At 38.8% G+C, this 17,087-nt stretch overlaps 1 protein-coding gene across 1 annotated transcript; it reads left to right on the top strand.

Moving 5' to 3' along the window:
* The first annotated feature begins 8,208 nt into the window (after positions 1-8,208).
* On the top strand, positions 8,209-16,447 carry ggt5b (gamma-glutamyltransferase 5b). The gene is made up of 12 exons (XM_034895925.1): positions 8,209-8,525; positions 10,255-10,382; positions 10,456-10,551; positions 11,567-11,762; positions 12,526-12,686; positions 12,822-12,968; positions 13,122-13,252; positions 14,236-14,423; positions 14,519-14,610; positions 14,720-14,829; positions 14,922-15,032; positions 15,302-16,447. Exons 1-12 carry the CDS (start codon positions 8,353-8,355, stop codon positions 15,446-15,448), a joined length of 1,680 nt encoding a protein of 559 aa, XP_034751816.1. The 5' UTR covers positions 8,209-8,352; the 3' UTR covers positions 15,449-16,447.
* The last annotated feature ends 640 nt before the right edge of the window (positions 16,448-17,087 follow it).

Consider the following 17,087-nt stretch of genomic DNA (forward strand, 5'->3'; position numbering starts at 1 on the left):
GTCTATAATGTAGTCCAATGGAAATTTGTGAGTGACCCCAAACTTTTGACCGGTAGTGTATATATATATATATATATACACACACACATGCATATACGTATACACACACATATACGTATATATATATATATATATATATATACACACACACATGCATATACGTATACACACACACACACACACACACACACACACACACACACAGTACTGTGCAAAAGTCTTAGGCAGGTGGGAAAAATGCTGTAAACTAAGAATGCTTTCAAAAATATAAATACTGATCATTTATTTTTATCAATTTACAAATTGCAAAGTGAGCAAACAAAAGAAGAATCTAAATCACACCAATATTTGGTGTTACTACCCTTTGCCTTCAAACCAGCATTAATTCTTTTAGGTACACTTGCCAAAAGTCGGCAACGTTAAGGATCGTAGACGCAGTGGTCAGCCAAGGAAATTCAGTGCAGCAGATCAAAAACACATCAAGCATATTTACCGTCTTAATCTGAAGATGTCCAGCAATGACATCAGCTCACAACTGGCAGAAACCAGCGGGACCCAGGTTTACTCATCTACTGTCCGGAGAAGTCTGGCCAGAAGTGGTCTTCGTGGAAGAGTTGCAGCCAGAACGTCATTCCTCCGACATGGAAACAAGGCCAAGCGACTCAACTGGCCACAAAAACATAGGAACTGGGGTTCAGATAAATGGCAGCAGGTGCTTGGATCTCATCATTAAGTGTATCTGGGATTACACAATGTGACAGGTGGATTTGAGGATGCCTACACCCACAGAAGATCTGTGGGTAGTTCTCCAAGCTGTTTGTAACAACCTACCAGCCAAGTTCCTTCAAAAACTGTGTGCAAGTGTACCAAGAAGAATCAATGCTGTCTTTAAGGCAAAGGGTGGTCACACCAAATATCGATTTGATTTAGATTCTTCCTCTGTTCATTCACTGCAGTTAGTTATTTGATGGAAATTAACTATTAACATCCTTAGTTTACAGCATTTTTCATACCTCCCTAAAACGTTTGCACAGTACTGCATATCATATCTTCTTTGAGAAAAATAATGAATCTGTAAAATGTAACTATATGTTAGTTTTTATGGCTCTCATCATTTTCATGTATCATGTCAATCAAACGCATTTACAGTCTAAATGCAAACAAAGTTGACAGCCTGTAATTTTTGCAATGACATGGCATACTTTAATTCCCGCTGCCTCTTCTGTGTCTCTGATCACACCTGGCATCCCTATTGACCTTGTCCCCTGGCGGAGTTTAGCAATCCTGAAAGATTAATCAGCAGGGTGAATAATTAACCACATAGCAGCTTGGGGCCTACAAGGTGAAGAAAGAGCTCCCTCATCTGAATCATCAAAACATTTTGCCCACTCATCTTATGAGCACTTTATGTAGAATGCAATATCAACAATAGGAATATACAATAAGGATCCCATGATGCCAGCACAATCCTAGAAACGTTGACAAAGTTCAGATCAAAGCCTTGCTGTTATCAATAGACTGATATTCTAATTAACTGAATGCTCCACTCAACCACAGCACACCTCATTTAATAATCAAATATTTATTCATGAAGACATTCAGTTTCTCTTGATCGCAACTCTCTGAGTTTAAAATGCCTATGATCAACAATGTCTCGCTGGCTTGCAATGTAGCTCCTAGAGCAGCATGTGATAGATGATACAAAACAATGGACCACCACATTTTCTTCTTGTATAATAGACATATTTATAATCATTGAATCAGCTCAGTTTACATAAAAATTCTCACAGAATGTGCCCAATTAGATTTAATGGGACACATAATGGCCTAAAACATGACAAAATATATCAATGAAATAATTCTTCACTAAGATAAATACACACTTTACATGGTGTTTGTGTGTGATGTAATTACATACTCTTACCTGTTACAACATGAAATTCCCAAGCACAGATTAAGTTGCCAGGGCTGTTTTAAACTGTAAATTCAACAATCAACGTTTTGATTTACAATTATCAAGGTGTCCTGGAGCATTGTGCATTCTGAGCGGCAAACATGTCAGTAAAGTACAGTGGCTCATGAGGGATGAGTATATCATTTTTAATCACTTTATAAATGACAAAGCTGCCTTTAAATAAAAAAAGGCAGAGGTTAGGGTTATGGGGTAAGGGCTCAGATACAGGTTGTTTGATCTAGTATGCCTTGTGAACTCTGTGTTACTGCTCTCTTTGGTTTGGCTGTGAACATGTGCTCCGATGTCTCCATTTCTCTCTCTTTGAGAGGCCTTAATGGAGGGTTTTTTTTCTGGGCACTGTTTCATTTTTAAAGATGTGACACATTTAAGGATTTTTATCTGTAAAGTAATATTGACTTGGCATTTTTCTAAAGGGTACAACAGGCAAGTCAGCAAAAATAACTGTCACAAAAATAATTAAACCATAATTATTATAATAATGATGGTAATAATTAGTAAAAACAATTACTTTAAAAAGAGCATGTGTACCTCTTCTAAATTCCTACCTTGTATGTTGCTGTGGTTAAAAGACTTTCTCCAACACCAGGCATGTCTGATTCTTGACATGAAGCTCACAGGTTTCCACCCAAAACCAGAGCTAGAATGTGTGGCGTCACTAACTGTCTCAATGTGTGTGACAAGAAAGGAAATTACTCAACACCTGAGTGCCAGCAATTATTTTTATTTCAAGTGAACAAACCAACTACTATGGAGGTTTACCCTGTTTATTATTACTGCTTTGCATGTCCCAGATATTGACTTCAATACCATGTTCAACATAATAAAACCCACCACTGTTATAATTGTTGTACTCTTGCTATTGTGCCCCCAAAGTAAGTTAAGAGACTTTTTTTTATAGAGGAATTAACCATTTAGTTTTCAAATATGTTGTAGAATTATCAATGTATACTACTGCAAAATCTAAACGTAACATATGTTCCCCCCCCCAAAAAAAAAAAAAACAATTAATTTAAATAAACAAAATCACTTGATAGACCATTAATAATCCATAAGGCACACTGAACTAACAAAAACTGTCAAAAACAAAGCTTATAGTTTTTATAAGGACTCTTTGAAGGAGTGGGTGTAGCAACTTTATGACGTGTTCATGTTCTTATTTCCAATGAGCCACAGCTGTATGAGGGAGGTTTTAATTCCTTTGAGCTTAAACTGCTTAATTTCCACCCACTCCAATAATGGTTTCATCGCCATAAATGAAAGGCTGGTGCAGGTTCAATCAGTGTTACTGTTACCAGACACAGCAGGTGGGTTTCTCTTTGGTACGTAAAGGAATTTACTAGGAATTATAAAATATTCTTCATCAAGAACAGAAACACTAAATGCAGCTCTAATACAGAGCACACTTGTTGTATTTGTGGTGATTTCATAAACATTATTGTAATAGTCTGTGTTTTAGGCATTGCAAATGTACTGCAACAAAACATTGTAGCATAAATGTAGTTCACTGAAGTGATATAAGTGTATCTATGAAATCAATGTTTTCTCCAAAATATCTTAGGAGAATTTTGGTTGATTTCAACATGAAGCTCTGTTATTTGTAAATTTGGAGTGCTGTCAGTGGAGAGAAAAATGAAAACAATCAGAGCTCTACACCGTGTTATCCTCCTGCTAAAGTCACCACCCAACAGGCTTGAACAGGGCAAGTTTTAAATGTGGTTTTAGCCTCTAAACATTTTCAAAATGTCATTAAATGTGCCTACCCATGTGAAGGGAACCCTTCTGAGGGAACATGGTGACTCTGACTGATGAAATGTGAAACAAATGCATGAAAGTTCTGGTAATTCAAAAGTGTTTTGTTCCGGTGTTGAGACGGCAGAGTGCTTATGGACCGTCTACAAACTACAAATCAGAAAAGAGATTAAACAAATATGTAGGCTATCAATTGAATTATTAAATAATGTAGTGTCTCCAAACTTACATCAATTATAAATTATCTCCTGATAGATGTAATATAGGACTTATATTTTAAAAATAAGCATTTGCCTATTTTTTTAAATATGTGTATCTCTTTTCGGTGTTGTAGTTTCTAGACGGTCCCTAAGCACTCCATGCCGTATCAAGACAGGAACTAAACAGAGCTGAATTAGCAGAACATTCATGTATTTCTTTTACATCTACAGCGTTCAGATTCACTGTGTTCCCTCAAAAGGAATCACTGCACATGGGTAGGCACTTATGAAATTCTGAACATGTCAAGAGGCAAAAAGCATGTTTAAAACTTTCCCTGTTTAAGGCTATTGGGTGCTAATTCTAGCAGGAGGATAACATGGTGTAGACAACATTGATTGTTTTAGTTTTTCTCTCTACTGACAGCACTCCAAATTTACTGTTTACTGTTTACTGTTTAAAACTACAGAGCTAAGTTTTGGAATAAACTGAAATTATCCTTTAAATGTACCCAGGTGCTCTCTTTTTGCCCTTCAGGGGCAACTCAGCCAGAAGAAATTGTTTTCAAACTATTTAAGCCTCACAAAAATGTTTGGCCACTCACCTGTCCAATAGCCTCAGAGTGCATTGTAATGCATGTTAGTAATGACAATATCTATCTACACAACAAAAGCAAGGTAAGTGACAACTGTTAGGGGACATGAATAATTCTCCTGAAGAATGAAAAGGTTACAGAGTGCCCAAAAAAAGGAAATAAAATGCCTTCCACTGGGAGGGCAGAATAATACCACAATAATACATACAACATACAGTGTGGTATCCTAGCAAAATATGCTCCTGAACCACCTCTTTGTACTTTTTAACTATGAAGATGAGAACGACAATGATGACAGTTCTTGTATTTTAGTGAGATTACTAAAAAATAAGTTATAATGATCTAGCTCCTTGTGATCACAATGCAGGGCTGTATTCGTGATGGTTTATCATGATAGGTCATGGGGCCGTGAGGCTAAGCTAATATTTAACATTAGCATGTATGTTTTTTCTGGCTAGGTTTTCTATTTGCAGGTCTTAGAAAAGGTCATCAGATACCCTTTAATAGCCCTGCTGTGTACAGACCCGGCACAGATACAATAATATTCACTTGACACACAGAGAGATATGAGTACTTTTGGTGCTTTAATTTGTCAGTTTATATCATTGGACTATGATTTCTTTAAGTTATCAATGCACAGTAAAATGTACCCAAACATGGGTGAGCTTTTGGAGCTTTGCATTGAAATTCCTTGAATCATGTCTTACCATATATTGAAACATGGTATCAAAATGAAGTTGTGTTGAGTGCATGAGTGCAGCCAGGTCTACAGGCTCACCAGGGGGCACCCTTCTTTTCTTTAGTTGGTTGCATGACACTGAGAAGGCTCAACAATGTGTCCCAGCGTCCAAGAACCAAACCTGTTTACCTGAACACAAACACCCAACACAATCCTCCGTGGCAGGTCATATTGACTTAAGTTTACAACATCAGCACCTAACAGCATGCTAACCATCTACAACTAGCTAACACCATGTAAAGCTAGCCAGTATGTTGCTCAAACCACCAAGAAAGAGCCGTACAATCACCCTCAGCTATCTTATTTTTAGTAAGCAAAAAACGCAAACACTCCTTTCTACCACATCATGTTTGGCAACAACATGTCAGGCTAACTAGCATTCCCATGTGGCCACCAATTGAACCAAACATGTTGGACTAACTAGCATGCTAACATCTTGCCATGACAACTAGCATGCTTCCTAAGCCACTATGTAACCAAACAATCTTCTACAGCTACCTCACATTGGCAATCAAAGCATGCACTTCTGTCTTACACCCTTATCCAACAACATGCAGCCACATGTTAATTCAACAGCACACACATGAGACAAGAGCTTTCCCACTATACACACTGTCTCCCCCTTGTGTTGATGTTTTAACTGGTCATAGGCACTATGACCAGACACTGAACATTATGTATTTAAATTGTATCAACATGCTCTCCTGCAGCAATGAAGTTATATCTTGTAAGCACATGTATGCATCATTAATTTGCACCAAAAACTTAAAATTCTGCTTCTTAGGTATGCTTTTAATATTAGTTAATTAAAACAACTTTTTGTAAACTAAGGTTTAATTCAAGATCATGTTTAAGGTAAATACATGTAAATGTGCTGTTTTTATATAGCGCTTTTCCTGTCTTAACAACTGCTCAAAGCGCTTTTACATCTACAGGAAACATTCACCATTCACACACATTCATACACTGTGGCCGGGGCTGCCGTACAAGGTGCCACCTGCTCATCAGATAAGCATTCACACACATTCACACTCCGATGCGCAGCACCGGGGGCAACTCGGGGTTCAGTGTCTTGCCCAAGGACACTTCGACAATGACCGCAGGGGCGTGGATCGAACCACCAACCTTCTGATTGGCAGGCAACCGCTCTACCACTGAGCCACAGCCGCCCCTATACATGGCAAATGGCAGGGAGAAAACATCTGACTCTCGAGGCACAGGGCTCACATGGTTTTCCATGGTTTGCCCCGGAGGAGGGACAGCACCCTGGACAGCAACAGGCGATGCCAGTTTTACCAGAACACGTTCAGCACCTCGGTCAGCAACCTCCACACTGGACTGCCAGGGAAAGTTGAGCAGAGCCACATGTTGAGGGCACTAAAAATAACTGTGTGCATTTAGGACCAGACTTACACATTGGATTTAGCACAACTGTATGCATTTCCCCTACTTTATCATGGCCTAAGAGCCGGGTCATGATAGTAGCTACAACCCATCAGGAGTCACAAGGTACCAGGTTCCAGCACAAACACTGACCCATTGAGGAAAATTGTCAATACATAGCAGCACCTACCAGCACATTCAAATAGATCACATGGTATTTACTATTCCTTCCTACTGGCTAAACATGTGTGATCATGTGCTATTAGCTGATGGATTATCCGATTGACTTTCCTCCACCCTGGCTGGCAGACCTGGTAATCTAGCTGCCCACATGCTCAGTCTCCTGCAAGGCAGAAAATTAAAGTGTATTGGCTGGAGCTGTGTCGTTTCAGTGCTAACTTTACTGAATCAACTTCTAGCTGAAGCTCAAATAAGTCAAGTTGGAGATAGACTCTAAGGTGTTGACAGGTTGTGCAGATTAGATCATTGTTCCCTGTCTGGGCTTGTGCCACTTACTCATCTTAAGGGTAGACTGGCCATCTGGAGATCTGGGGATTTGGGCTCATCAATACAATGCTGCAACATTAAAAACACAAAAAATCTCTTTCCTTTTGGAAGCCTTTCTGTAGCCTGGTCCAGCTCAGCACAGGTGTGTGAGAGGTCACAAGTTTGTCCGGCCATCACCAACTTTACGTTTTTTATTTGCTGAGCTGCCTAGGATGCACCAATTTTACAGTTATGCCAACATTGCATGTACTATCAAGATGTTTTTGGAGGTAAAAAGGTGTATGTTTTCTATGATATGACATACATGGGAATAGAGCATTCAGAGCCTGTGAAACAAATGGTAAAAGTAATTATCTTGATTCTATTTTAATTCAAACACATATGTCCAGGCACTCAAATCATTTTGCTAGTGCACCAAATTTGAGTAATTATTTAGTGAAACAACCACTTCCAACAGCGACAATTTGAATCAGGCATCTGTACTGAGAGGGACCAAAGGCACAGGTGCATTCTCTTTTACTGCCTCTGGCCCTTTTTGCACACTTTGGCCCACTGTAGGCCACTACCTCACACCCATAAAAAACACCTGACCCTTCACTAACTCACATCATCTTCGCCTTTTACCCAAGCATTTGCTGTCAAAAATCTTGATGACTGTGATGTCTTTATTAAAGATCTCTATCATGTATTATTTTAGGAAAATATAGTTATTACATCCCTCTGCAGAGCATTGGGACTTCACCTCTTAAATCCAGATTGATGACTTTTCATAATTTATTGTGAGGAAAACAAAGATGAAACTCTGGGACTTGTTTGAGTTTGAAACCTTCAAAGCAATACTAGGAAATGTCTCTGACTAACTTTTCAGTTTAGTTTGTGGGTGAGCTTTGCAAAGTTGTCTGGAACAGACACTCATCGAACTGATACAAAGCTCCAATAACCGGGAATGACGTTGACGTCATGGTTCTTTCCCAAATCTTGGGGGGTAACAGCAAAGGAAAGACAGATTAACACATTGTGGTCATTTAAATGATCCTGTCCATTGAATGTGTAACTCCCTCTGCTCGTCGCTTTCACTTCAGTAGCCAGTGGGTGGAGAGGAGGGGTAGATCCATGTGCAGGACTAGCCAGTGTTCACAGAGTTTGCACTGAGCGGCAGCAACAACAGTTTCCCTTCAACACAAACTTCCCTCCGCAGAAAGTTTAATGGCTAAATATAAGCCGTGGCTGGTGTGCTGCTTCATCTTGGCTGGATTAATTTGCGCGGTTGCTCTCGTCTGCCTGTGCATCGTCTCACTGGTGGCCAGAGAGTGTCCCGGCGGCAGCTTCATGCACGCGGCTGTGTCTGCAGACTCGCGACGTTGCTCCGAGATTGGCAAGTAAGTCACTTTCCTGAAACATTTTGTCCAATTGGAAAAAAATCACTGCTAAATTTTGCCTGAGTTTGTCTTAATTCACACACTGTATCTAAAAAAAAAACAACAACTTAAAATTAAATCTTGTTGTTTTGTTTTTTGGAACTTTGCGTTGTTTGTTCTTAGATGGGCAGTATTGTATCAAGTTTCTTTATTCATACAAATGGCTTGAGCTAGTTAGAACTCTGTATCCTATCAGGCTGCATCTCCCTGCTCATGTGGGTGAGATAAAAAGCTGAACTGAAGAATCACATAAGCAGTTTAAGAGATTTGATAGGCTCTGTTTGAACAATAGAGAGACTGCATGTGTAGACAGGCCCTGATTCTCCTCACCTCTTGTTCATTTATTTCCCAACTCTCCTGTTGCATGTGACTGGTAGAGCAAACCAGATTTGCAAACACTCCAAACTGATCTTAATCTTTCTAATATAACGGCAACAGACTTCCTTCTTTAAAGGACTCTTTGATGCAGTCATTTGTCCTGTGGTGAGCCACAATAGGCACTCATCAATCTGTCATAACTCCAAATATAGACTAAAGAAGAGTTGTTGTTTTTTAATCATTGGAATTGAAATGCGTAAAGCTCTTCCTTCTTTTGTAGTCCTTCACAGAGTGCTTGTTCCTGCCCTAGTGCTCATTTCCCAGTTCACAGCAGGAACAATGAATGTGAACTCCATGAGCAATGCACTGAGCCACTATTTTACTTTGTTTTAAATTTTGAACTAATCATTTGCATAACATATTCTTCAACGTTTTAGATAAGGTATGATACAATACAATAAGATAAGATCAAAATGCATTTATACCGAGGGGAATTGCAGCAGTCGCAGTAAAAAGTAGGAAAGATTCTCTCTTATCGTTTAACTTTTTTCCAAACTCACTTTTCACCCTAACCTGTGTCTAAGTTAAGGGGAAAAGACAAAAAAACAGCCAGTAAATACAAATTAAATCACCAGATTATTGCTGCTAAGCCTTTTTACACAAAGTATACGACCTACATTTACTTGTGTCTGTCTGTAGACAATATCCCAGTAAAATAGAATCATCAGTTGATGACATCTTTAGTGTAAAGACATAGACCAGCATCAACCAGTTGTTGTTCTCTGTACACTGTTCACATGAAACTCCTTTAATTCGATTTTTCTGATTAGATTTAGTCTATCATTCCACCTTCTGAGACTTTTTCCTCTGTTAAACCCAAGTACATGGCACTTAGTTGGCCTGAACATAACACGACATTCCCGACACTGCCTTCTCTTGTTACTCAGTGAACAAATCTGATACCAAGCCAACCGCTCTGTGAAAAGCTTATTCAGAGCTTTTGGAGATGGTTCAGACTTAAGCTTGCATGCTCTGTTGTGTATAATAAGTAAATTGGATGAGCCTTATTAAAACAAATAAGTTGTAAATTTGAAAGGAAACGGTTTTGAGTCAGGTTATAACAATAGAATGAAAGCACCACCATGGCCAGTGTCCTTGGTACGATGCCTGAAGTCTCAAGCTTCAGCACATGGTTTGAACTTGCCTCTTGGCAGCACTCTGATACTTAATTCAACACCCTGAAACACTGAACCCCCTCAGTCTACAAGGATGTGGGTGGGCAACTATGTAGTGAGTAGAGAGTTAGTGACTGACTATGTGCTAACACATTTCCCAGAAATCCAGTGAAAATGAGTGGGAAAATGTTTTCTAGGAGCATGCTACTGCAGGGGGGGTCAGCAGTAGATGGCGCCATTGCAGCTCTCCTGTGCACATCCGTGGTCAATCCTCAGAGCATGGGGATTGGAGGAGGATCTATATTCACCATAAGAAATAAAAAAGGTGGGCCTTCTCATTCATTTGTGTGACATCAAACGATGATTGATGATCATTTTAATTGCTGATCTCCTGTCAGGCAATGTTAAAGTCTACAACTTCAGAGAGACCGTCCCACAGTCTTTTAAAACTGACCTGCTAAATGATTGCCTCAACACATTCGGACTGACCACAGGTGAGAAGAATTGTCCATTGGTGTTAAGTACACGTTTCCTACCAATGTTTCTTCTTGTCATTGCAAATAAAAGTAAAATCGCAGTATAGCTCTTATCACCGATTGACAGTTAAGTGTTGTTTGCTAGCATTAAAGGTCCAATATGTAATACTGACAGCTTGCATTTAAAATGGTTAGGCAGTCCAAATTCAAAATAATGGAGAGACATATCTCATCCGGCCTCTCCTCGCCAGTGTCAAAATTCACAGGGGTTGCCAGGTTGCCAAAGCTAAACCCAACGTCCCACAATGTCACTGATAGCTAGATGCTAGTCTTGCATTGCCAGACATTACTCCACAGTGCAGTGGAGCTGCTAAGTCTTGCTAGGATTTTAGTTATAAAAGTTTGGGCTCTCGCAGAGCTTTGTACCCGACTGACAGTTAGCTTTTATCGGCTTAACGTAACAACAACAACCAGTAAAAAGACCGCAAACTTGCAGTCATCTGTACCCAGGTCACAGTCATAGGTTGTGAGCTATGGCAGCTGAACAGTAGCGGAGGAAGAATTTCGGCATGGGGGAGAGTTTTGATACATACAGCTTGTCTATACACTGTATTACACATTATGGATACATGTCCAAATTAGCATAACCTGGCGATGGTAACGTTAGCCACAAGAACATCCTCTAACATCCTATAACATACCGTAACGTTACATACATTGCAGAGCAACCTGTAGAAAACATAAGCTATGTTCCAATCCAACAATTTAGGCCACACGGTTGGTTGTTTTGCCAAAGTTAGTATTTCAGCTTAGCATATTTTCTTAATATCTGTTGACATATTGACATTTTTGATTAAGTACAGTAAATATATTACATATTGGACCTTTAGACATTTTATATATGTGATTACATTTGTGGACTTGAACAAATATCAGGAGTCAAAAACACATTTTTGCTGTATTGCCTCTCTTTGTTCATTGATTTCCATCATCCATTTAATCAGCTGCACTGTTTCCCACCTGAACATTGCAGGCAGCCAGTGGATTGGCGTTCCTGGAGAGCTGCGGGGCTATGAGGCAGTTCACAAACAGTATGGGAAGCTGCCATGGGCAAAGCTGTTTGAGCCAACAATTAAAATGGCCAGTGAGGGCATCCCTCTGCCGGCATTTCTGGGAAAGGTTCTGAACATCCCCATTGTGAAAAATCACGTGGAAAAGTCATCCATCTGGTACAACATCTCTATAATGGCTTATTTTGACTGATAGCTTTTAAAGGTCTTCAAAAATGTTACTTTAGGGTGAACTTTTCTCATCTGTGTGTCACTCCAGAATTCTTGAAGCAAAGGGCCCTCCTAAATCTGGGTTAAAAATTAATTAATATTCATGTTTTGTAACCTCTGGGTTAACGATTGACTTTAAGTTTTTACTGTAACATTCAAGATTTTACGTAATAGTTTCCTCCTGTTGACACGCTTATTTACATGTATCAACACTTTTTGGATTTGTGAAAATGAGTGTTAAATTCTAAAAGCAGAAAGGTGCTCACTATTTTTCCTGGCACAACAATTCAAGAGCAGGGTATGCTTGACCCAAAGATAAAAGCAGCTGCTCACCTTCTTTAAGAAATGTTTGTGTGAAATGATGCTTTTCCCAAAAATCCAAGATTTGAAAAGGGGTTAGCTCAGAGTTAAGTGTGTTGTGAAAAGCCTGAAAGAGTGATGGCTTCTTGACTGCCTCTGTAAAAGTATGTGCACAGATGCAGAAACAAATTCCTGCAGAACATTTGAAAATAGTCATTGCGTGATTATGCACAACATAAGTATGTTATATATTATGAATTGCATGAAATGAATGCCACTCTTAGTTAGCATTCAGTCCAGAGAGTTCACAATTCACCTAAATGTGCAACATGTGTATCTCTTACTGTATTCTGTTTAAACGTCCTGTGTCATATGTTCTAATGTGTTCTTTTACATGGATACTCTTTTCCAGTGAAATCTTGTGCAACAAAAACAAAACTGTTCTGAGGACTGGAGACATCCTAAAATATCCTAAACTTGCAGAAACTATGAAAACAATTGCAGAGCAAGGGGCAGATGCCTTATACACTGGCAAGATAGGACATGACTTAATCCAAGACATAGAAGCTGCAGGTTGGTGCAATTTCATCATAGATTGTACAAGCTTGGGGTGTATACTCCAGTAGAATGAAAAAGAACATACTGCCATGAGATGTAAAAAAACAAAAACAAAAAAAACTGTTTAAATATCCATCATGTTTCTCTTAGGTGGGACTTTGAAAATGGAGGATCTGAAGTCCTTTCAGGTGCGGGTGGAGGATGCATGGACCATTCCCGTGGGAACTACTCAGATGCACATCCCTCCACCACCTGCCGGGGGGGCCCTGCTCGTCTTCATTCTCAGGCTGATGCAAGGTGTCATGTACCGTGTGATGCTCTTCTGTGATCCCTTAAACAGACCTACTGTATTGTAGCAGTCAAATTCAATGAGAGCATCTTTGCCCAAGTTATGAAATGATTGTAGAGTGTGATAGTTAATAAGTTGGTTGTTGTTTTCCTGTTTCACAGGGTTCCCGATGACTCCAAATTCCTTGCATGGTGACCAGAAGATTCAGCTGTACCATCATTATATAGAGGCAGCCAAATTTGCAAACGGACAAAGGAGGAGCATTAGTGATCCTGTCTTTAATAACAAAAAGGTTGGGATCTGGGAGAATTGTTTGTCATTAGTCTTAGCACAAAAGAATAATTTATTAAGAATATTAAAATAATTTCAAAAGGCCAAAAAGATGTCACTTTATCAGTTTAACAGTTCTTCATGCTACACTTATCATTTTGCCGATTTAATAAAATGACGTTGCGTTGAGAACTATCACCCGATTCTGCAGATTCCCTCAGCTCTATGCAGCGTTTTAACATCTTGCATCTCATTGTTTTGGTTCAAAATCTTGCAACTTCATTAATTTATTACCATTCTCATCCAACCTTTTGTTTTTAAAGCTCTGAGAACCCCGTTGTACACCCCCTGCCCAACGCCTAATGGTAGATAGATAAATTTAACAAATAGCTCATGAACAAAGTGGAACATTAAGCTGCTAGAAAGCAAGATATTTCCCTCAGGACTTGATGGAGAGCAAGACAGAGCTGAAAGGAGAACAAAGATTGGACTTACATTTGCCAGGTAGACAGCGACACAAGTCTAAATAAGTGTTATCCCATTTCTACTGAATGTGTAATTATTTTATTTGAATTTAGTTTAGTTGATTACATGTATTTGTCAGGGACCATGTACAGAAACATTTACCTTATGCAAAGAGAACAGATGTATTGTACTAACAGATGTATTGTACTAGATTTAGCCACTAGAAAATGTTCATATGCAGTCCCTGGGCAGGTAGAAACAAACAGTAATGCAATTAAGAAGTAATTTTAATTAACAAAGAAATACTTTTAAATGACGTGCCACCTTCTCTCCCCATCCTTGCTGATTTTATCCACATTGTAAGCTCTCCTATTAAGGCAAAGATGGCAAAAACAAAAAAACAATAAACAAAACAAACTCCAGAAAAGACAGGAAGAAGAGAATCTGAGATACACATTACAAATGGTTACATCTCGCCCCAGCAGGATACAGGATGTTACTATTTCCTTTTCCTGTCTCATCATGATATTCATCTTTCAGAGTGCAGATCATTTGATTGATCCCTCCTTCATTAATCGCATCAGGGACATGATCTTTTCAAACCAAACCCATGACAACTCGTATTACTACAATGCCAAGCCCTCACGTGATCACGTTGGGACGACACATGTGTCTGTCCTCGATGAAGATGGACTGGCTGTCGCTGCCACAAGCACCATCAACCAATTGTGAGCAGGAAGCCTATTTTACTTCATGTTATATGATAATAGTAAAGTTATAATATGATAACTATCCGCTTAGTCTACTGTGTTTGGTTTTGTAGATTTGGAGGAAGCATTTACTCCCCACAAACAGGCATCATCCTCAACAATGAGCTGTCCGACTTTTGTGGGAGAGCAGACAAAGTGAAGGCAGGTAAAGTCACAGACAGAAACATGTCTCAACCTCAGACAATTTAATGAAAGACTTAATGTAGTCATTAAGTCACTTTTCAGTCTGATATGGAGTCTATTTCTTGTCACAGGTGAACAGCCGCCTTCCTCAATGACTCCAGTAATACTGGAGTCAAAGTCTGGAGGACTCCTTGTGATTGGTGGATCGGGAGGAAGCATGATTACCTCGGCAGTGGCTTTGGTGACAACAACAAAACTGGACTGAACTATGTTTGCATGCTTGTTTATCTGCTTCAACATTTGTTTGATTACACAATTCTTTTATTCTTGCAGTCTATAATTAATCGCTTGTGGCTTGGGATGAATCTGAAAGATGCCATTGCGGAGCCCATAATCTTTGTTAATTCCAATAACAATGTGAATTTTGAGACTGGTTTTAACAAGGTGAGATAAATGTGTTCTAATCCTCACTGTCCATTACTGTAATGACATTCAAATTTACAAGACCGTGACCGTCTATCTGATAAATAAGTAACATTGACATAATGTATGTTAATTGGTTGTGACAGATATTACCAGGACATAACATAATCCTACAAAATCTGCTTCAATTTACCTGTAATCAGTTTTAAAACCTGAAGTGGGAAGTATAAGTGGTATTAATTTATGTGTGTGTGTGTGTGTGTGTGTGGGTGTGTGTGTTTTGCCCTCAGTCTGTGATAGATGGCCTCACAGCTCTTGGACACAAACCTGGGAACTGGCCATACTTCATGAATGTTGTCAATGCTGTGGAAAAGGAGAATGGATGCATTGTGGCCGTATCGGACAGCAGGAAGATGGGGGTGTCAGCTGGATACTAACCACATAGACCATGAGGGTGCACCAACTTCCCACTTAAATCTTCCCTAAAGACTGACTGAACCTTAGCCTTAAGTACAAGGAATGTGCCAACAACTAAGTGTGAGCAATTTGGTGCTCAGGCTCTTTCCTGATGTTAGCAGATCAAGACACTACAAAACTTACAGAATTATTCCACTTTACTATAACTCTTTCTATAAATCCTATTTTTGTATGTATAGATCTGTTAGACAACATTGTACTCCTTATAAACATTGCGGAGTTCTTTAAAAAAAGAACTAAATTGGCAAAATGACTCAGATGAGGCAAGAAACATAGCAATCAGATTATTTAAACCAAACAAACGCACACATACACACACGCACACACACAGATGTCATACAACTTGTTGTAGACTAACGCACGGTGAGCACACCATGATGCTGCTACTCTTACAGTACTGCTGAGATCTGCCTGATAAGCTGAACAAAGTGGATATTCCCAGCAGCAAAGCCATAAAGGCAAATCTACTGTAGTCCAACAAAACAAAACCAAGCCCTGTGTCATCAGCTATTAAGTTTATTAATATCAATAAATGTTTTATTTTTTTAACTTTGTAATTCTGGGTAGAACTTTTAATCGTAGATGAGCCATGTAACTCTTTTAAAGTGACATCCTGACTGATATATGAGTTGAAGTTGAGTCTTCCCAAACAGGGAACTTTTACTGTGACTTTAAAGATTTTACTGTATGTGAAACAACCATGTCCCTGAACATATTGGGAGTTTTTTTCTTTTTCTTTTTTAAGATAAATGCTGTAGAATTTCTTTTTATAACATATTTTATAAAAAAAAAAACTCAATTCAAAATGAACAACTTAAGTGTATTTTCACACCACCAGCATATCATTTAGTGTTTTCTCTGTAATATGTCAAAAAGTTTTGTGAAATATTTACATATTGTTACAACTATTAACTGTGAATTTCTGTCTTGTCACAATAAAACATCCAAAGTCCAAACCAGACGAGTGATCACTGATTCTCTGATCTTTACCAGATGTACTTTTCAACCACAAACCCTGAACATTGATCTTATACTTTGTTCAACCCAAAACTATTCAATACACTTCTAACTGTAAACTACAGCTGTTTAAACATGTACCTTTTTTTGTAAGTATGATCAGAAATACTCTGCTTTATCTTTTCCTATTTGCCTTGTCTTAGAGCAGTACTTCTGCTCTGAGACAAGAAGCAGTAAGGAGACATTTCAGTAGAGAGACCTATGAATTAGTAATGATTTCTTAAGTGGATTCTGCTCTATTTTCCTTAGAGGCACTAGATATGAGTTATGAGAACATGCAAATGTTGTCTGTGTGAAGCACCGCTGTCTTTGTTGTATGGCAAATCAGTTAATCTGGATAGCTTGTGACTTCATTGCTTCATGTTATGACCCTCTTTGTATAAATAACAGCCATTTAAAGCATAATTGTACACTATGCAGAAAATGTCTTTCAATCAAAGGGGAAGCAATCCGGTGATGACTCTCTGAATGTCCCTGTTTGCACACTTTTAGTCATAGTCCCTTGGTGAAGTAAATTATCTCAACACTTAGTTATTTGACGTTATTATAGATTATCTGTCTGTGTTCGTCATCATTTTCAAA

This window comes from Etheostoma cragini, chromosome 16 (genome assembly GCF_013103735.1).
Source record: "Etheostoma cragini isolate CJK2018 chromosome 16, CSU_Ecrag_1.0, whole genome shotgun sequence".
Classification (NCBI taxonomy): Eukaryota; Metazoa; Chordata; class Actinopteri; order Perciformes; family Percidae; genus Etheostoma; species Etheostoma cragini.

Excerpts from the sequence above, each read along its gene's own strand:
- ggt5b (XM_034895925.1), top strand. The coding sequence starts at position 8,353 with ATGGCTAAATATAAGCCGTGGCTGGTGTGCTGCTTCATCTTGGCTGGA. Across the intron at positions 8,526-10,254 it reads CGTTGCTCCGAGATTGGCAA|GAGCATGCTACTGCAGGGGG; the intron begins GTAAGTCACTTT and ends AATGTTTTCTAG. Across the intron at positions 10,383-10,455 it reads CACCATAAGAAATAAAAAAG|GCAATGTTAAAGTCTACAAC; the intron begins GTGGGCCTTCTC and ends ATCTCCTGTCAG.